The sequence below is a fragment of the Syngnathus leptorhynchus genome, chromosome 2, assembly GCF_054491065.1.
Source record: "Syngnathus leptorhynchus isolate UIUO chromosome 2, UIUO_Slep, whole genome shotgun sequence".
Classification (NCBI taxonomy): domain Eukaryota; kingdom Metazoa; phylum Chordata; class Actinopteri; order Syngnathiformes; family Syngnathidae; genus Syngnathus; species Syngnathus leptorhynchus.
In genome coordinates this window covers 6,465,809-6,486,325 of record NC_141196.1, presented here as the reverse complement: position 1 = coordinate 6,486,325, position 20,517 = coordinate 6,465,809, and the positions used below count along the sequence as shown (strand labels likewise).

The following is a 20,517-nucleotide window of genomic DNA, read 5'->3' as shown; positions in this document are numbered from 1 at the left end:
CATTTTATCTTGTGGAAAAATGTTAAGCTTCGTTCAGACAAAGGTTTGCTTTGGCACAATCTTGTGGCGTTACGGTACCAAGGAACTGTGTTGAAGTGAGTTGAGGCATTACATTTGGACAATCGTATTATTTTTGGCGACAACTTGAGGCATCATCTGATACTTTAATTGACAAAAGTAGCGTTTAGGGGAAATCATGCAACAACTTGGTGCTCTGGAATACTCCAGTCTGTTGAGTAGTTTCAGTTCAGTCAATTATTAATTTTGTGGCACCCAGGTGTTAAGAAATGATGGTTAAGTGAATTGAGCAGCTTTATTATTATTATTTTTTTATAAAATTAGTACTTTGCTACTATCTTGTGCATGGATTCACTATAGAGATGTTTGAGTTCAGTGATGCTAATCAAATGATGGCTATCACATAAAGACTGCCAAATTGTTTTTCCAATATCTAGGACAATGTGTGTCGTGATGGTAAAGTATTTTGTGGCACAACCAAGAGGATAATTTTTGAGACATTTTTTCATCAGCTTGCTGCACACGAGTACAAAACATCTGTTGACTTCGCAGGTAGCGCTCACAATTTCTTTTTTCTTTTGCCCCTTCCTTCTCATCATGATCACCAATTGAACAATCTACTAATGGCAACTGTTTCATAAGCAACCAAGCAATTAGCAGAACACAGACGTGCGCGGCTGATAGTAAAGTGGAAAAAGATTGAGTTACCCGAACCATTCGTCTTTGCACCCGGGTGCTCCCTCCAATGCTCCGGGCTTGATTTACAGCAGCGTGCGGCGGCGGCGGCCCGTCCGGAGAGCAGAGGCGCTGTCTGTGACCAATAAACTGCCTTTCCCCCCTTTTTTTTTTTTTATTGCCGCTGATAAGCCCGCTGATGGAGGCTCACGGTCCGGGCTGCCTGTCGAGCCTGGTGGTGAGGTTGTGCCACAAGCGAGCGGAGTTTATTATAACAACAAGAAGAGGAAGAGGAGAAGCTCCCCCGATGCAGATCCGGCATGGCAGATGGCTTTGTGGGGGGATCCTGATCCGATCACCACGCCGCAGTGTCGCTTGGCCAAGTTGGGCAGCGATGCCGCGCACAGCCGCCGAGCGATGTGCGTCAAAGTGGAGCAGAAAGAAGGAAGGAATGGAGAAAAGGAGCGCAGCCGCGACCGGCTCGGCGGTGATGCGCAACGCCTCCCACAAAAAAAAAAAAAAGGGGGGGGGGGGGTCTGAAAGAAAGTGGCGTGCAGAGCGTGTGAGTTTGGCCCCGGCACGATGTTCATTTGTAAGCGGGTTACGTGCTCCACGGAGGACCTCCCACCCGAGCTTCCCCCTCCCGCTCAGAGCTCAGCTGTGGGATGTTGACACGGAGGGGGCGTGTGGAAAGCTGTTGGAGTGTTTATTGTAATGATGTGATGGAGTCCATGCATGGCCAGGCATTGACATTAGAATTACATTTACATATCTTGAGCCAAACGGTAGTCATTTATTCTCTGCCAGTCGTTTTCAGGTCATCTTGAGAAAGTGGAATGAAATGATAGACTCTTTTATCAGAAAAGAAAACACGGGTAAGGTTAACCAAAAATCAGCCGTTCAGCACGAGTTTGAATGACTAGTAGTGGAAGAAAACGTGAATTGTGAGATTCGGTCAATTTTTCAAGTGCACCTAGGCTACTCCGTGTCTCCAAATGAGTGTTTCATGGCCCCAAATTGGCATTTTGTGCACGTTTAAATCAATATTGTGGCCGCAATTGAATTTTTTTTTTCTCATGTTTCAGACAGCGTACATTTTCAATCATTAGGATTCTACTCCCCCGCCCCTTGCCCTCCCTTTCTTTTGTGTAGATTAGTTGCATTGTCAAGGAGCAGGCGTCCCCATCTTCAAATGAGGCGGGCGAGGAAGTGGAGCGAGAGATGCTCGTAGCCCGTCGACTCATTTAGAGCAGCAGGCAGATGATACAAGTTTAATTAGAGTGGCTCCTCTCACTCACTGCAAGCCATCTTCTTGCTTTGTACCGCTGCAGCCTGCCCCGCTGCACGCTTCCACACTGGCTTTGACTTTGTGTGCAACTTTAAATCCCGACTAGACCCATAAAATATTGCTTAAAAATTGAGACTGGAGCTCCACTGTACGCACTTAACACGCCGCCTTGTGTGTGTGTGCTGTTACCATCACACTCCAGCTCAAGAATGTTTTCCCCTGAAGCAGTTTGAGAAGTTCTCAGGAATCATATTAATGTCTCTCCATCAAACAGTCACAATGTCCACCCTAAACCCTTTGCTCCTAAAACTAACTCCCTCTGGTCTCTGCCCTCTTGTTGATGGGTCTCCCTCTTGGATTTCATAGCTTTGCTGTGTCCGCAAGGGCTCCGTGGTCTCATCTGCAGGCACTTTGCACTTAAGAGTAACAGCACAACACTTGAAGTGTGCTGCGCTTGCTTTCAGAGTGACCTTTAATCAGACCGGTGTGAAAAGGGGACGGTGACTCATCCTTCTTGTCACATTCAGAAACAATCTTGGCCGCTGGCTTGCAAACGCGCCCCTTCCATTCCTCACATTTGTGATTGTGAGCGTCTTTTGTTTCTCCACTTCTGTGTATTGACGCCCATTCCCCATTTTCCGCCCTCGTGGGTGTGGTTGAAGGTCACGCCTTCATACTTGGTCTCCGTCAAGCAAGGCAGTGAGTGGGCAGGAATAATTGTCGTCGACAAAAAATAAACACATCATTTTGCCTCAAAGTGCGCCATCTGAAAGCTAAGATATAATAGGGAAGTATATGAGCTAACGTCTAGCATATCTTTTGATATTATAACACTTGAAACAAAGTTTTACATGTTGTAAATTTAAAATAACCGTACTGCATTGCCTTGATAACAGCCTTCTAGCTGAATGCTATCATATAAAGAAAAATCCCATTGGTATGTTAGCGGCTAACATTCACAGGAGCGGTTGGTTATACAACATTTTAATGCAACAAATATTTGAGCGCAAACAGTGGAGCAACACACGTAGACTGACAATATAACAACACTCACGGGCATGTGACAATTGACTAAGACATTCATTAGCATTTTTTTATTTGTGTGCGCACACCAGAAGGAGCCACAAACTTTTTCATCGTTAACTTTTTTGTTCTTATTCCTATAAGGTTTTTTATAATGTACACTTTTAGATATATTAGAATATGAGTAAGATTTTTCATACTTAAAAAAACACAACATTGTTATTGTTTTGGGAGAGGCTGGAACAGATTTCTGGCATTATTATTCATTCAAATGAGGAAAAATGATTTGAGTGTTTTGAGTTTGGGAATGTGGTCACTGAATAAATTAATCTCATTTCTCACTGCACCACCATATTGGTTCCATTAAAATGTATTATATTTTTCCATAATATATTTTGTGAAGCAAGGAAGCCAAAACTTGTGGTTTGGGTTTTTAGTGGTGTTTTTTTTTCCATTGAACAGTCGTTCAGGTTGCTTGGCACTACAGCCTGAACACGTGATTAATCATGTGAGTTGGCCAGAAGCACAACACTGTGTGGGAGACCTAATGGAGTTGAAAATGAAATATTTAGGTGTACCATGCCATCCATTTTGAAAAAACAAATGCCAAATGGAACATTCTTCTGCATATTCTTGGCCGAGATGCTTCGACCTACAAGGGTTGGCTTTTATGTAACTTTGTTTCCCCACATAATTAACCAACCGTGTCCAATCTTTTTTTCTTTTTTTTTTTGGGGCGGCTTGAAAAATTTGTCTCCATCTGCTTACCTGTTCACCAGCTTCATCACACTTGAGTGCAGTCTGCCGATGAGACTGTTTTTGGATACAGAGCTGCCAATTCCAGGGTGGAAAATTGGGTAAAAAGGCATGTCCAGAGTGAACTGGATTTATTTTTGTGCTTTGTGCGCCGCCATCTGTTGTTCCTTTCCAGTTGGCTGTACGCGCAAAGCATGAAAGCTAATCAGCGGGATGATGCTCTGGCAACGTCTGATTGCAATAAACCAGTGGCGCATTTGCTACCTGGGCATTCAACATGGACTTTAGCCATCCCTTAAACGCACCACCATCATGCCCCAATTACACCATACAAAAAAAAAATGCAATATAATAATCACCCATCATTTGGAGCAGTTCACAATCTGCTTTTATCTATTGACATAAAAGAATAATAGAAAACATTTTCGGCACCAGGGGTGCTTATTATTAAATGTATTGTGTATGTTTTGCTATAGCTGTTTTGTTTGCTGAACGTCGTTCTGACCAACAAATCAGAGGGAAAAAAATGCTGACGTCATCAAGTGCCAGCATTCTGGTCCTGTGAGGACAAATGTGGTACAGAAAATAGTTCCATTGCTATGATAGGATCTGGAAGTAAAAGTCAATGCTGGTGATATTATTTAGGCCAGCCTTGCTGTCCATGACCACTCACTCTTCAACAGCAATTTTCAAAAAATTAATGCTGTGTTTAAAAAAATAAATAAAAAAAGAAGCTACGTGGCGACAGACCAATGGCATTAATTTCTGGAAGTAAAAGTCAATGCTGGTGATATTATTTAGGCCAGCCTTGCTGTCCATGACCCCTCACCACAGGATAAAACTCAAGAGTGCAAGGCATATTAAATGTACAAGGTAATGAAGGTAATGAATGAGTGTTTCCCTCAGAGGGGTTTAATGACCCTGGCCTCCCACCAAGATCTCGAGTCCTTTAAGGTGGCAGCCTCCCTAACGCTCCACGTCGCTTACACACGGCAATTATTCCCCCGTCCCCGTCTGCCAGGGGTAATTAATCCCGCCCGGAGGCTCTTCTCCACCCGCGTGCCCTTTATCTCCATGTTTGCCACGCTTCCATAAGCACAATACATCCCCTGACCTATTCTCTGCTGTCTCCTTGCCATCTCCAGCCATCTCTCAGACAATTTCTCTTGCCGCTCACTCGGCTGCCATGCCAACACACCTGCATCAGCGCGAGGTGAACATTTCCCCTTCGTCAGCTCTCCCCGCCATCTTAATAATATACACTTGCATCCATTCTTCAACAAATAGTCCTGTCAGCTCAAAATGAGGCGGCGGCCTTCATGCATAAACATACCCTAGCGCGTTGACGAGCAACCGCCCCCCCCCCCCCCCCCTTCCTCGCCACAGCCCCGCAGTTCAGCTTGCTTAAACAAACGGCCGTTAATTGTTCAAATGTTTACACTCGCTGGCGACTTGGCCCCACCTCAGCGGTTCCTCTCAGGCCAGCTCCCACAGCCCCCCCCCCCCCCCCAGCCCCCCAGTTGTCCAAGCGTTGCGCCACTTGAGTGCGTCGTCTTGTTAAAAAGGCTTCCTGAAGCTGAAAAGCCAATCACATTAACACCCGAGGAAGTGTCAAGAAAAGACTGCAGAAAATTTACCCGATGGTCCAATCAAGTACAGTCAACCCCAACTATAGTGCCAATTTTTAAGCTGTACTTTTTTATGGGTCCATACACAAAAAAAAAAATCAAACAAATCACAAAATAACAAGTCTGCTCGCTTGCCAGGATGTCATGCAAAACATCATAAACAGGAGGGTTGGAAATTAGCATGGATGTTTTACAAATTTATAACTGCAACTGCTATTTCAACACACCTGGGCAGCAACACAATACTTGAATTCTACTCTATTCTCTCTCCTACGTGGGAATTCATTGACTGCCTTGTACGTTTCTATTCAGCGACATTCTCCAGTACGTCATTTCCAATTTATGAGCAGAAAATAAAGATTAAACGGTGAATCTCGGCTCGTCACGTAAATTATGAAGGGGAGAAATTAGGCATCAAGCAGTTCATGTATTTTTATGTGTCATGGTAGAAAGTGTGCGGCAATTTTGAGAAAAGATGATGAACGAACGCCGTGTAAAAAAGGGGCCAACATTTAGCTCAAGCAATGCGATGAATCACTTCATGACTCATTTCTTAATTTTACATCTGTGAACAATTGATTAGTTTGCCACCCTTTTAAAAGTCTTGTTTTTGTTCTTTTGAGTTGTCACAAAAGCAAAAAAGGATCCGTGTTGAGGTTTCTGCTTGAGGTTGGTTTAAAAAAAAAAAAAAAAAAAAAAAAAATACCTGGCATGTTACGCCACAAGGTGGCACTACAAATTGGACTCACCAAAATTCAAAACCCTTAAGAATGAATTGCAAAAATCTTCTGTACCAACCTGAAACAAAAATGTATTGCTAATTGCCTGTAAATCACAGACAGACAGATGGTGCTTATAAAATGAGCGTTGGGTTACTTTATATTCCATTCTCACACAAAAGTTCATCAGGGAAGTGTCGAGAGAAGATTGCAAAGAATTTGCCGGAAAAGTCCAATCGAATAAGTCCGTTTCCGATTGTAATGGGCAATGGTCTAATTGTCCCCGTAATTGCCAGAAACAAAAGCCTGGCCCGCGAGGATTCCAAGGCAATTACGCAACATTTAATGGCGAGGAACATCTTTATGAGGTTGATCGCTAGCGCCATCCCCAAGGTCCTTTTCATGACGCGTGGCCCAAACCTTGTTGTCCTTGTCAAGCCGCCATTGTGCGAGACTTGGCTTCCCCTGATTGGTCGCAGCCATTTTTTTTCTCTCGGAGATCACGCCGTTCCCTCCGGTCAGTCATGCGGAGAGGATTTATCCAGGAGCTGAAGCTGCGGGATGATTAGATGCTCCAGCGCGGTGAGCCGAGTTAGCCATTTGGCCATCGCTGCTTTTGCCACTTCAATAAATGCGACAAGAAGTGCATGAATGAAGCTTGAAGCGGACTTTGTTGACACGCTTGCCTTCTGCTACTACACTTGCAACATAGCTCGCTTATTCATCGCTGTTACGCTTTTCCATCATCAGCCCGCAGGCCATAATAATTGTAGCGCGTGTTGTCATCATCAGCGGCTCAACTAGTTAATGACACTATTAGCGCCAGTCAGTCTCTGGTGAATATCTTTATGGGAAGCTCACGGCAAGTACGGTGCGCTTACATTTAGACGAGTCTGAGATTGAAAGCGGTTCCTGCAGACATGTCAAATATAAACATATATAAACTGAAGAAATGAAGATGAAATATTAAAAGAGAAGTGGTAATCCAACAAGATTAAAATAAATAATCAAATTGCGGTCTTCATATTAGTATTGCCCAATACATCGATTTTCGTCTAGCGCGTTCAATATGGCGGACACATTTTTGTCACTCTTCTGAAGTATCTGTACTTCACTTGAGCGATGGTTTCTCTGATGGCCTGTAGCGTTGACCGTAATATAGTGTTTTTAATTTTACGCTTTTACGCATAAGTACATTTTAGTCGGAGTTTTTTTCTCACTGAAGTACAAGAGCTATCACGTAAATTTGTTGTACTTCTGTCAACTTGTGAGTACTGTACTGGAAAACTTCACGTGTGCGCTAATCGGCACATACACGGCTCGACGTTTTCTCCCTCTTGGTTCAGCAGAGGCGTTCTTTTGTCCACAAACACGGGGCTATTATCTCCAGCTCAGCCGGTCAGGGCCGAGGACTTTTTCTTCAAGAATGACGCCAGGCGTACATAATGACTGACGGGCGACCGGTACCGATTGAGTCAGACGATGCTTCCTTGGATTCATATGCGGAGTCATCGTCTTTATATGAATCTTTTTCTAATTAGACGTGCACCCTCCCCCTCATTGTTGTTTACTCAAGCGATGTTGTTTTATGGCATGCAGAGGGAGGGAGAGAGGGAGAGAGGGAAGGGAAGGGCACATACACAAGGTAGTCAAGTTGACGAGGGAATTTGGTTAATAAGCACAGCAGGGATTGCGATGTAGAAACAAATAAGGCCTCTGGGGGATGTCATAATTTCATTTTTATTAGTGCAAAATATTGGGATGGAAATAATCATGTTGACTTGAAAAAGGAGGGTAAACTTCCCAACCTGGCTCATATTTGACCTTGGAAATGTTTCAAGGTACATCACCAAAGAAACATGTTGATAGTGAAGTAATCAAGTAGAAGATTCGAGAAAATAAATAGACACTGTTGGACCCAAACATCATATGTCTGAAAATAAAACAGTGTTGTGCATACATCGATGATGAGTCACTTGCTGGATTAGTCCAAAACATGTCAGAAATAGTTTTCCAAAGTCAAAGCAGACATTTGCAACATAAAGTTTTGGACTTTTATAAAAAATGGGATAACTTCTGCCCCTATAGTATCAGTAATGCCCAGTAATGGTGATATGGATCCATTATTAGCATTCATAAAGCACTTCTGAAGCCTTTAGTGGACTTGAGAGCACTTTCTAGCCCATTAACCTCAAATGAACGCCTCCTTCGCCCTGTCATCGCCAAACGCCTCGGGATGACTGACTTTTCATCAAATCCGTGATTAGAGTCGGAAGGTGGCTCCATTCAACTTTTTTTTATTTTATTCCTTTCCCCTCATCTCCGAAATGAAGGTTTCAATCACCGCGTTGGGATGGATGGCGGGCCGGTAGATGGGGTGTCGCGTGGGTGAAGACCAATTTAAATTGCAGCCGTAATAATTAGATCTGTTATTGGACATCGCCTGTTGAATTTCTGCTGGCGGCGAGGGAGACGCTCACATGTTGACTTAATGTCAGCCATCCATTTTGTTTTCACTGCGCTTGGGCGGCACAACGGGAGGCTCATTCATCACCCGCCCTTGTGTGGCTGTGGGCGCCAGCGCAACCGAGTGACAGACGCACACATAAACAATGCAACACACACACACACTCGTGAACGTGCATTCCTCTGTGAATTTAACAAGGAGCCTTATAGGCAATATAAAAGTGTCACACATATACACACACACACACACACACACACACACACACACACTTGACTGGTGACATATATGCAAACGCAGTGTGTCATATGCACATTTCCTCAGGTACTTGTGTGTTTGTGTGAGTGCTGTCGTGATTGATGGGCGATGGAAGCCTCGGGCAGACTTGGGCGATATGCAATCTCCCCCCTCATCCATTTTAACCTGCACGTAATGTGCACTTTTCATACACACATCGCAGCATAGTGTTGTAGGTCGCGCAAAATCAGGAATGTCTTGATGAAATGTTCCAAATCTTTTTCAAATGTATTACTTAGCCTGTGTGCCATGAATGAATGCATGATGAACTCTTTTGGGATTGAAAAGAAAAAGCTAGCTCAAGTAGCTGCATAAATTTACCGTATGACCAACCACTTTTTTGGAATATCGCCCGATTCCCCCCCCCATAAGCCTTCAAAAACCGACTGTCGTATATTTGAGTGGGAACCTGACAGTCCTCAGGACTGTTTGAAGCTCCTAACTGTCCTAAAGAAATGTCATGTTAAACGAATGACAGACAATTTTCATTGTAAATATCTAAGAAGCATTTTCTTTGCAGAGAGGAATCCCCATCGGGCAGTTCTGCAAGGACTTTAACGAGAAGACCAAGGAGATGAAGGATGGCATCCCTCTTCCAATTAAGATTAACGTGAAGGTATGCATGTCTTCCAAATTCCACCTGACCTCCTTTCGCTTCCCGCCCCGCCCACCTGCGGCGTGGCTTAATTTGTCAGCTGAAGAACATTTAGCGAGCGCTTCCATTATTCATATTCGGATGCAGCCTTTTTTTCATTTGCATTCATTAATGAAGTAATACCCAGAGGAAGGTGCAGTCAAGCGGCATTAAGTGGCAGCAAGACATGGCAATGATTGAAAAGCGCTTGTTCTTTGACACCACCACCCTCTCCCCCCACTTTATCACGTCACCACTCATTATTTGACTTGACATCCTCCCCACCTCAAGTTTCTGTATCTGGTCTACTTATAACCCGTCACTGCCACCTGCAGGCTTTGTCAAATGCGCTAGTGCAGCGTTTCTCAAGTCTCCATGTACTCCTAATTTTACTCAGTGGAAAAGATCGACTCATTTGCCAGTAGATTTTTTTTTAAAAGCATATTGTCAGCCATTTTACAGCATTTAGACTGATTTTGCAAAACCCACAGAATATTAAGTTCTGTGACAATCTAATTACCAACGCTAGCAAAAATAAGCAGTTGGCTATCTTCTTTCACCAGAACAAAATGTTTTTCTAGTTTTTATTTTTATTTTTGAGTCAGCAAGTGTAGAATATGGTTTGGTTTCACCCAAAACACTGGTTTCACACCAACAAGCAGAGAAAATTAGCTTTTTGTTAAGAGTCAAGCTGACCTGTGACTTTAACATGAATATTTTTTGCTGATGTTAAACTTCCAAGAATGAGCACAAATAAGACAAAGAGCTTTTGATGGCACGTGTTATCATGTACAACAACAACAAACACTGCGAGGGAATAAATTAAAGCCGAAAGTCGTGATGTTCCATTTTCAGCATCTTACCAACGCTGCAGTTAAAAACAAGCTGCACTCCTCGAGTTGACTTTTCGCCGGAAACGACGGCGGCCGCTTTCATGTTGATGCCAGGTGACACCTGCAGCTAATTAGCCTAGCATAGCATCAAGAGCGGAAGTCTGGGGAATAGCCGCCCCGTTTGGCACTTGCAGTGTGTTTCTCATCCTCAAAAACATACACAGTCGTAATTTCTTTTGGAGAAAGTACAAACACATCGTCAGAGTGTCTGTGCGGAGACGGCGTGGGAGGTTGTTGACATTTACATGAAGCTATTGTGTTGTCTGTATTTAATGACTTCACAGCTGTCATTGTGGCAAATAGGAGGTGCTTGCTTGAAGGTGTTTTAATATACATACCATGTACAGAAAATGGATGGATGTTAAATTGCTTTATGTGGCATTTGAGTTTGGAGTAAACATTTTACGTGAAAAACGGCTTGAGGCAAGCACTCTTGGCCTCTTACTTGGAGAACTGTGAGAGATCGTTTTCTGTTTGTTTCAAAGTGTTGTGCTATATTAGTTTGACCGCCAGGTGATAAGAAATACTGTGAAAAGTGTCATTCAGAAGTTTTTTTCCCCCAGGTTTTGATTTGTTTTGAGCAATCCATGCAAAAAAGAATCTTCAAATATAACCACTGCCCCACGTTTGTGTGTCGGCAGCCTGACAGGACGTACGACCTTCACATCGGTCAGCCCACCGTCTCGTACTTCCTCAAGCAAGCGGCGGGCATTGCCAAGGGAGCCGGAAAGACAGGTGAGACGCCGGCCTCTTCCCTCGTGCCTTTTCACCACACGCCGGCGTTTGAGCTCGTCCCGAGTGATATTGCTTTCACAACTCTGGCAGCTCTGATGGACTCTCAGCTTTCCAATCCAGAGAATGGTCTCCAGTCTCCGTTCAGATGTTGATTTCTAAAAGCCAGCTCTACACAAATGCTCACTGGCTCCTGTAGAGATTCTACAATAGAGAAATACACTTATAACCCCATTTATTGTTATGGGTGGGGTGATTGGTGACTAAAATTATAATACAAAATTATTTCTATTGGGGTTGAAAAAAATGATTGACTAATATTTCTACCGCATCTCTTTTCCGGTTCCATGTTCAGGGTACAAAAAACGCCATTGTACTGTATTCAATCTCCTTGTCGGAACTGTCTTATCGTCTTTAGCACCCTCTATTGGTGGAATGTTGCTACTGCAATCATTCAATAAGATTTTCCTGTCAGTGGTCACCACACAATGAAGATTGGTGCAATTTTTACACCGAATGCTTTGCCTGTCCTAGTCCTTTCACTATAATGAATAAAAACATTAAGATTAAAAGCAAAGAATCCAATCTTCATTCCCTCTGAAGGGCACGAGACGGCAGGCTTGGTGTCTGTGCGAGCCGTGTATGAGATTGCCCGTGTGAAAGCGGAAGACGAGTGCTTCAAGGTGAGGAACGCGTCGTTGGAGAACGTGGTCAAAAGCATCGTGGGCTCGGCACGCTCGCTGGGCATCAAGGTGGTCAACGAGTAAGTGTTGGAGCAACTGATCACACAAGTTTGATCATCTCTTGTATAACTCAACATCCCGTACTTCTTCTTTTTGGTTGTGTTCAGCCTCTCCGCTGATGAATACAAAGTGTTCTTGGAGCAGCGAGAGGAGAAATTGAAGGCAGAGGCGGCGGCGGCAGCGGCTGAGGCTGCGGCTGACGCGACACAAAGCAGCAAGAGATAAAATATCAGGACTCATTACTGACATCTACAGGCCACGTGAGATACAACATTGTCCCCGGTGGATCATTTTTTTTCCCCACATCGTCCTTATGCTAGTACCCCCTTGAGGCCAAAGAACATATGAGTGTTCTATATTGGATATCAAGGATATTCATATTTATACTCATTGTATACATTTGCCAGCATTGAATAAATCAAATTGAACTCTTTGGTGTCTCATTTGACTTGAAATTTCCGGCGCTTAAATCCCAGGAATAAATTCGTTGCACTATCGACGTTTTCCACCAGATGGCACTGTCATCAAGCTTCATCATTTCTCTATATGTGAGTATGGCTTGAAATTTCTGACGGTGGTTTAGCTGCCTATTTTATGGAAGCAAAATACCGTTCTAAAATTCAGGGTGGCTTGGAATAAGGTATTATAATTCGAATAGCAAATGCATATTTGCCTAACATCAATAGTTTGTGTGAGTACTGCATTTACACCGAACAGCAGAGGGCGCTCGAGCATAGAGAAAACTAAATTGTCGAGTTAGAAAAAGCAACAAAAAAAATGTTTTTTTTCTAAAGGACAAATTATTGAAAGTTGCTTGTGCAAAAAAAAAAAGAAGACAGAATCATATGTGCTCACCAGTTTTTGCTGAATGTTTGTTTTGATTTCCGGGAAGCTGTTGAGCAAGTCAATCAATCCATTACCAAAGGTTTGACTGTTTGAATCCTGCTTGTGTTTTTATGCTATTAGTGTCACAGCAAGACTAACACAAAAACGCAATCAAACTAAGCTATTTATTTCTTTGTTTTGCAGGGTAAAACGTTTGCTGCTCTACAAACATTTCTCTACGACAAGACGTGTCAATATGCTGTGACCCGTTTGGACTCTAATCTAAAAATCCTTATCCGGCCAATTTGCTTCTCACCAATGTGCGCACAGCACCTGAAGCTCAACTCACTTCAAGATAAGACCAGAGGTGAATATTATATGATTATGTATGGGAATGCCGCATTTGTTCTTGATTGCTTCCCACCGCCGTAGTGTACAACCATTGATGCCCCCCCCGAGTTATGTAACATTTGTGCTTCAGCCAACGAGCAGAAATGCTCCGACAGTATGTTAAACGATTGGCTTGCCTTTGTAGCTTCACTTTGTCCCACTTGCCTCCTTTTACTGTACCTCTAAATTTAGCTTCCCCCCTCACTCCCCCTTTGCCCCACATCTCCCCCTCCTCCTTTCGTCACTGCAGCTCCAAGCCGCTGAATGGATGGCGAAGATAAAGCGTGGCTCCGGAATGCCTATATATGGAGCCCTCCTAGTCGCAGGTACGGCGAGCGGATTTGGAAAAGGAGCCGCGTGTCATCATCATCATCATCAGCGTCATCGTAGGAGAGAGGCGTACCCACAAAGCCGAGCTCGTGCGTCACTCTGAGTCAGATGGCGTCTCATTCTGTCTCGTCACGCGTGTGCGTCAGCGCTGTTGCCGAGGGAACCTCTCTCGGGGGGGAAGAAAAAAGGAGGGCTGCCGACGATGAGGAGGAGGATGACGAGGATGCCGATGATGATGAGGATGCGGGTGCTGATGCTGAGAAGCGACTGACGACACCTCAGCAGCATTATAAGTGCACTTTATTATAAATGCATTTGTTCACATTCAAATACACTTATAAGCAAAACAATCGAACACTGGTCCACAATGTCCATTCTGTAGTTAAGTATACTTTATATATTCATATTTGATACCATAGAAATCTCTCCATATATTTTCTATGTACAAACCCTCATACAAATGTTCACAACCGTCTGGAAAAAGAATAGAATCACATGTCACACATACAGAAATACAATTGTACACGTATTAGGTTAGCCGTTTAATAGCTAGAACGTAGGAATCAATCCTTTACTTGACCGTAGATGACTCTACGTGAACGTGTCGACATCGTGGAAATTGGAGCGTCCTCAAGCCACGTCGCTTGGTAAAGTCCGAGAAGGAAAGAAAGTAGTAGCGGCCCAACCAACAGCCCCATTTCACTAAGAAGTTGATTGTGCCTCACTTCTAAAGCCCCTCATGTGTCACTTTTGTCCAACAAAAGGACAAACGTACGATAAGCTGCCAGTGTTGCAAATCTTACGGTTGCAAAATTGCGGGAATTTTTAAAAATGGGAAAAATCTTCATGGGAATGAAAATAAAATAAGTTGTAACATTTAGAGTGCGAGCTTAATAGGCAATTTTAAAAGAAATTGGGGAAAGACCCAGGGAACAAAAAAAACACCCCCAGATATGCAAGTTCGGAGGCAAAAAAAAAAAAGTAAGAGCATTTTTTTTAACGGGAAAAAAGAAAACTGCAAAATTGCAAATACGCAGGAGTTCCTGTTGTGTTACTTCAAAGTTTTTCAGGCTGCAAAATGTGATCACTTGCCATAAAGTGTCCCTCCGAATTCAATTCCCATGAAGAATTTTCCATTTCAAAACAAGTTTCGACATTCGCCATTTTAACTTCTCATGGAAATTCCTGCCTCTTTGCAACCTTATCGCCCCCCCCCCCAACACACTGATTCCCTGATCTGAAGAATCCACATTCAAAGTCTAAATGTACAGTACAACGAAAGAGCTCATTGGCAGCATAAGCCAAAAATCTCTTGACATGCTTTTTTTTTTTTTTTTTTACCAGTTTGTTGCACATTACAAAGATCAACACAAGTTGAAATGGACAGACACTTCATGGAATGTTAAAGGTTTGCAAGCCACAAAGTCAGAATTCAGAAGCTAGAAGTGTGCTTTCAATTCCAAATGTATTTAAAATGCCACACTGGAGCACCTTTTCAATTTTGCTGCACGCCAGGCAAAAAAGTGCTAAAAAGTCATAAATCAACTCTCTATTAAAATAGCCTTTTTTTTTTTTTTTTAATCTTCTTTGTCCATGTTCACGACAGATATTTTTCACTACGAGTGAATACAAATGCATGTCTGTAAGTTAAACAACGCTTAACAAGTTCAGATGGCCAATCTGAAGCGGGCGGCAGACACCACATGGACTCAGGACTCAGTCAGTCGGGCGTCCATGTTGTTCTTCTGGTTCTGCTTGTAAATGTTGCACCAGGTTTACTAGTATACAGCTTCATGGTGGAACAAAAAATAGAAAGCCCATTTTTTGTTCTCATGTAGGCGTCAGTCCTTTACACATTATGTATATTTATACACTTAATTATGTTTTACTTTGCAGTAAAAGTGTGTCTCCACAAAATATGACAATATGCCATACTTGATGAAGTAAGTCACAGACTTATTTTAGAACGGAGGGATGCTTCCACTCCCATCTGGAAGACAAAAAAAAAAAAGAAGGAACAAGTCAGCTTAATGTTCAGCATATTGAGCTTTTGGATGAACCTCACATCAGAGAACCCTGACCTCTAAACGCTTCAACTGTTTTGGAAGCTAATCACTTAGCGATCAGGTTTGAAAACTAATGTCACCTTGTCTCTCTCATACGTGCATTGAAAAGTTGACCTGAAGGTTCTAAAGAATTGCGTCTGTCGGACTAAAAGTTAAGTAAGAACATAACTGAACCGAGATCTTACCTTTGTGGAAGCACTGTGGCGATGGATGACACTGGAGTTGATACAACTCAGGTTGTTGCCCTAAACCAGGGGCGATCGAGGCACCTGCCCCAAACATGGGCTCCAGCACAGCCAGTTCCTCCAGGAGGGACTGAGTGCAGGAGGCGGCGGCTGCGGGGGAGACCGCCTCTACCACGCCGGCGGAGGCTACGATGGTAACGGGCCTCGGTGAGGAGGTGAGGATGAGTGGAGGAGAAGCCGGTATGGAGGAGCATGAAGACACGGGAGATAACGCCACCTCCATCTCGGCGGCTTCCTCCGCCGACTCCTCCTCCATGGCGACCTCGTCGCTCTCCCCGCACCCGTCCGCCGAGTTAGGTTGCGCCGATTGGGCGCTACAGAATTGGCCCACTCCCTCAAATTGGGAGGCTTGGTGCCAGCACACTGGTGTCGGAGGAGAGACTGGGCTGGAAGCGTCCGGAATGTGGATGGGCGAGGGGGACTCGGGGGGCACGTCTTGGAGGAGGGTGTCTAGGATGCTCTCTTCAAACAGAGAGGTGTCGTCCTCCAGGAACATGGGAATGTCCAGGCCACGCCACGCTTTGATGGGATAAAACTCCCGAAGCGCTTGGACTGAATCGACCATTTCGGCTAGGAAGGGGGACGGAGGGTTGGACAAGGATGTCGGGGACAGCTTGGACAGGAGGGGGTCCAGGTAGAACCCCTCCGCCAGGGAGCTGATGTGCTGGGCCAGCAGGGAGATCTCGGCCCTCTCTTTCTCCCGCTCTCTCTCCAGGGAGAAGAAGGAAAGGCAAGGCTGTTTTCCAGGGGACGCCTCAGGGGTGAGCAGCCCCTCGGGGGGACACTGAAGAGGCCTCAAGGGCACGTCCACGTAGAGCGGACCCCGAACCTCTGGAAGGGTCATCACCGTGCAGTCGCCGTCTCCTGGACTGTCCGGCGTGGGTGGCAATTTCTCATAGAGGGCTCCGCAGCAGGGATCCACGGCGAAGAGCAGTTCTGTGGAGGGGTTGGGAAGGCTGAGGGGCAGCTTGGTGGACAGGGTGGAAGGGGGTGTGGGGCTTGAGCCGGTGGTGGTGGGTGGAGGCGCAGAGGAGACAGAGGATGCAGCCACGGAGGTTGTGGTTGTGGCAGTGGTGGCAGACGGGGGCGGCGTGGTGGTGCCCGTGGGGTCAAAGCTGAAGTGCGGCTCCTCGAACGGGAAGCTAGCCCCTCCAATGTGGGGGGTGTACGGAGGCGTGCACACAAACTCTTTGGTCTCCTGAGCTTGTGAGGTGGGGACGGGCGGGAGCGGTAGGGGGAGAGATGGAAGAGGGGGGTCCAGCTCGAAGGAGGGCGGCATGAGGATGTTCTGTGTTAAAAAGTCCAAGTCGGACACCGTCTCCACTGTGACCGGTGTGGGCGAGGGGGCCGCCGAGGGGCTGCGCACGGGGGGCGCCTGGAAGAAGGCCTCCTCCTCCAGGGAGGAGATGCTGGAGCGGGGCTCCTCCTCCGTTTGCATGGCCTCGGCCGCCGAGCTGGCCCGTTCGTCCGAGGAGGCCACGCTGCAGCCCGCCGTGCTGAAGTCGAAGGACTGGCCTGACAGGCCGCTGCTGCCTGGGGTGAACACCTGGTCGGGGCTGGACAGGGTGTCGGGGGACTGGAGGCTCTCTTGCAGGGGGGGACCTGAACTCAGGACCAGGCTGAGCTGAGTCTGCTCTGAGGTCAGTTGTTGACGCACTGACCAGGCCTCCGACTCGCTAAAATGGAAAAACATGGCAAATGTTAGGTGGGGATAAGTTGAGTATCAGAAGATTCACTTGTATGCAGATTGTCTGAAGGGTGTTGGGGACCTTTGTTTAGACAAAGATGCTGCTTTGGCACCATCTTGGTGCTGATGAAGTATGTTGATGTGTTTTGAGATTCATTTTGGGATCAAGCAGTGCTTTGGTGCGTTCCAAAGAACTATGAGTGCTAATAACATGTGAGAGGAGCAACTTCATTTGGACAAATCTAGAGCTTTGGCACCATCTTATGGCAAATTGCTGCCAAGTAACTATACAGAGGTCAATGGGAAAAAAATCATTTTAGATAAAAGTAGCACTTTGCTGCCATTCTTGTGTTGCGTTTTTGCGACCGGCACATACCTGATGACGTAGTTGCTGCTGGCGACGGGGACGTCTCCTGGTTGCAGCTGGAGGACCATGTAGAGCCAAACCCACGTTTGGTCCTGAGCCTGCACGCGCACCACCATCTCGCTTCGGCCCTCTCCTCCCTCTTGCACTGGTGAGTCACAGCGCAACTTGGTAAGCGCATTCATCATCCTTTTTTGTTGTTATTGTTTTTTTTATCAGTGTGGCGGCAGTAGGCGCGGTGTTCCCGTCGGCGCATAAGCGGGGGGGTTTTGTGAGTCGACACTTACGCAGGCTGCGGTGCTGAGCGGAGGCGTGCGCCAGATCGTTTGGATGGAGCAGGCCGTACCAAGAGCGAGAGCGTAACGTCGCCACGTCGTAGCCCAGGTAAGTGCGCACGCTGCGGGGGGAAGGGGGGGGGGGCATGGTCACTTAATGGACGACACACGCCAACATTAGGCTGTCGTTGGGCAAAGAAACTTCAGTGTCCAAATTTGGTCAATTTGATATTTTCCACAAATCCATTCACTTAATCTCTTTGTACATATGACCGAAGCATGTTTGTTCAAGTCTTTTACCTTTCGTGTGCAGCCTGCAGCCTCAAGTCTCGGCCGTGCTGGGAGTGAAAGCCTTCCAGGAAGAGATTGGCGTCGGCCACCGGTGGACCGGCGGATGTGCTCTCCAGTCCGGAGCGGACGGGATGGCTTTCCAAAGGTGAGCAAAAACACACCCAGACAGGATTGGAGGTCCAGTAGGATCCGACGGCAGCGCTGCTGGCGGTGGGCACGGACAGGCGGCGAGCTCGAATCAGAACCATCTTATTCCCGGCGCTTTGCCGGCGCACCGACTTGGACGTGTTGAAGCGGCAGCGGAAGAGGCGATCTGTTACCATAAAAAAAGGCAATGAGAACTCGGGCACAAATGTTTTCCGGCACACACGGCAATCACAGCAGATCAACACCACTTCTCTCATCTTACCCATCTCTGGGGAGGCTGCGCTGGACAGATGATTCCTAACGGTCAGCTGATCCGAAGCATCAATGATGTCATACACGCTGTCTCCTTGCGCCACTAAGTCCACCTGTCACACAAGCAAGTATCATCTGCTGATCTTTCATTCGGCGGATAGACGGACGGCTAAACAGACTGACGGATGAACTAACCATGGAATGTCCCAGGTGGTCGGAAACGGCATCGGACAGGTAGAGCAGCTTCCCCTCGGCGGTGAGCAGCATGAGGAAACCCGGGAGAGCCTGCATGAGGTCGGACAGCTCGGGCAGGGACAGGAAGCGAGCGCTGGGCTCCTCCGATGCGTTTGCGGCCTCTACAGCAACAACAACAAAACACGTCAAGAGGGTATGTAAGGTTTCAGCACCATGGACAGTGACGTCATCTTCACACTATCAACACGATCTAAAAACATAGTATACTTGTTATGGCTGGAGGGACAGACGGATAGATGATGAAGAAACACACCATAGAATTAAAATACAACAATTCATCTTTCTTTATATCTTGACAGAAGTAGATGGATAAAACGCTTCCTATTATTTTGCCTAAAAAAGACCCAAGAAATCTCCAAATACTTTTTTTTTTTAAATGCACGAGAGAGCTGCTGCCAGTAGCACCATGGATAGTGACTCGCGATTGAGCCGTCATGTCTTCAGTACCACGGACAGTGTCTCTCCGCTGCCGCACCAATAAGCACTTGTTGATTCTACGTTCCACCCGAGCGCGCACACGCACTGCACAACTGCAGTGTTTTGCAACACACGACAAAAAGTGTCTTCCCGAAAAAAAGATCTTCATACACGATTAAATGGTGTCGTATGTTAAAATGGCTCCACCTCTTAAAGACGCATACTTGGGTCCTACTTCGTGTGTGTGCGTTTGCATGTGTATGTTTGAATGTGTGAGTTTGACCTGATATTTACGTTTCATTGTTTGAATTTGGTTTTTCTTTCTAACATATTCTTGCCATTTCAATTGTTTTCAATGGGAACATTTTATTTCTTTATTTTTATTTTTTTAATCCATCTGGTAAATTGTGACAGAATAATAATGATGATGATGATGATGAGGCATGGTCTTACCTGGCGGCGAGAAGAAGACAGACTTCCTGGTGTACATGCAGGCGAGTGACATGATATGCAGGTATGACAGCTTGGCTTTGTCGGCGTCAGAGATGGGCAACAAGTCCTTGAGGTTACGAATCTCTGTGTTGATCTGGTCCCGTCTAGCCTTGGAGGCTCCTTTGGTTGAGCGGTACATGTTTGTTACGGATGGCGGGGGGAAAAAAAAAAGGAAAGGCAAAAAAAGTCCCGCTGCAGGGCACCCGCGCTCGACCGTTATTGGACTTTGTTCATGGCTGGGCTGCACTGGGCTCGATCCGCTGACAGTGTGTGAGGGACTCTGCTCGCAGGTGGCTTATATAGCTTGAGAGCGAGGGGGGCTCCCCGACGCGTCCGCCGACGTAACGAGGAGGCAGGGGTGGGGGGGTGGGGACTCATTGGAATGGATGCTGCAATCGCGGAGCTCCTCCAGCTCCCTCCCTCCCTCGTTCCCTCTCTCCTCCCCTCATCGGTGACTGCGCGCAGACGTCAGCGCTCGCCTCTCCCCGCCGATGACGTCGGGGTGAAACGGGGAGCTCCGGCCACGCAGAAAGCCTGATTTGGACAAAACCGAGTAAGGGGCGGGGCCAGCGTAAAAACGTAAAACGGAGTCACCAAGTGAGGGGGGAGGG

At 46.0% G+C, this 20,517-nt stretch overlaps 2 protein-coding genes and 1 long non-coding RNA gene across 4 annotated transcripts in view; 2 read left to right on the top strand and 1 right to left on the bottom strand.

The window, feature by feature from the left end:
- mrpl11 (mitochondrial ribosomal protein L11) overlaps positions 1–12,147 on the top strand; it is a 33,875-nt gene extending 21,728 nt beyond the window's left edge. The window contains exons 1-5 of one of the 2 annotated variants that reach the window (XM_085905490.1): positions 5,595–6,689; positions 9,389–9,484; positions 11,037–11,130; positions 11,731–11,890; positions 11,978–12,147. In XM_085905490.1, the coding sequence (XP_085761616.1) occupies positions 6,669–6,689; positions 9,389–9,484; positions 11,037–11,130; positions 11,731–11,890; positions 11,978–12,095 (489 nt within the window). In that variant the 5' untranslated portion in view covers positions 5,595–6,668 and the 3' untranslated portion in view covers positions 12,096–12,147. Of the gene's footprint in view, positions 1–5,594; positions 6,690–9,388; positions 9,485–11,036; positions 11,131–11,730; positions 11,891–11,977 lie in introns of those variants that run through there. The other variant, XM_085905489.1, reaches the window with a different exon arrangement.
- Positions 12,148–12,654: 507 nt separating this feature from the next.
- Positions 12,655–14,936, top strand: LOC147060466 (uncharacterized). The gene is made up of 3 exons (XR_015065533.1): positions 12,655–12,795; positions 12,900–13,062; positions 13,336–14,936. It is a non-coding gene; the product is annotated as an uncharacterized LOC147060466 (long non-coding RNA).
- Positions 14,937–15,376: 440 nt separating this feature from the next.
- npas4a (neuronal PAS domain protein 4a) lies at positions 15,377–20,045 on the bottom strand. Its single transcript, XM_085905864.1, has 8 exons — positions 19,868–20,045; positions 18,938–19,098; positions 18,753–18,855; positions 18,353–18,656; positions 18,065–18,174; positions 17,790–17,925; positions 15,667–17,402; positions 15,377–15,405 (listed from the first exon to the last, which is right to left on the bottom strand). The coding sequence occupies exons 1-8, from the start codon at positions 20,043–20,045 to the stop codon at positions 15,377–15,379; spliced, it is 2,757 nt and encodes a 918-aa protein (XP_085761990.1).
- Positions 20,046–20,517: the final 472 nt, after the last annotated feature.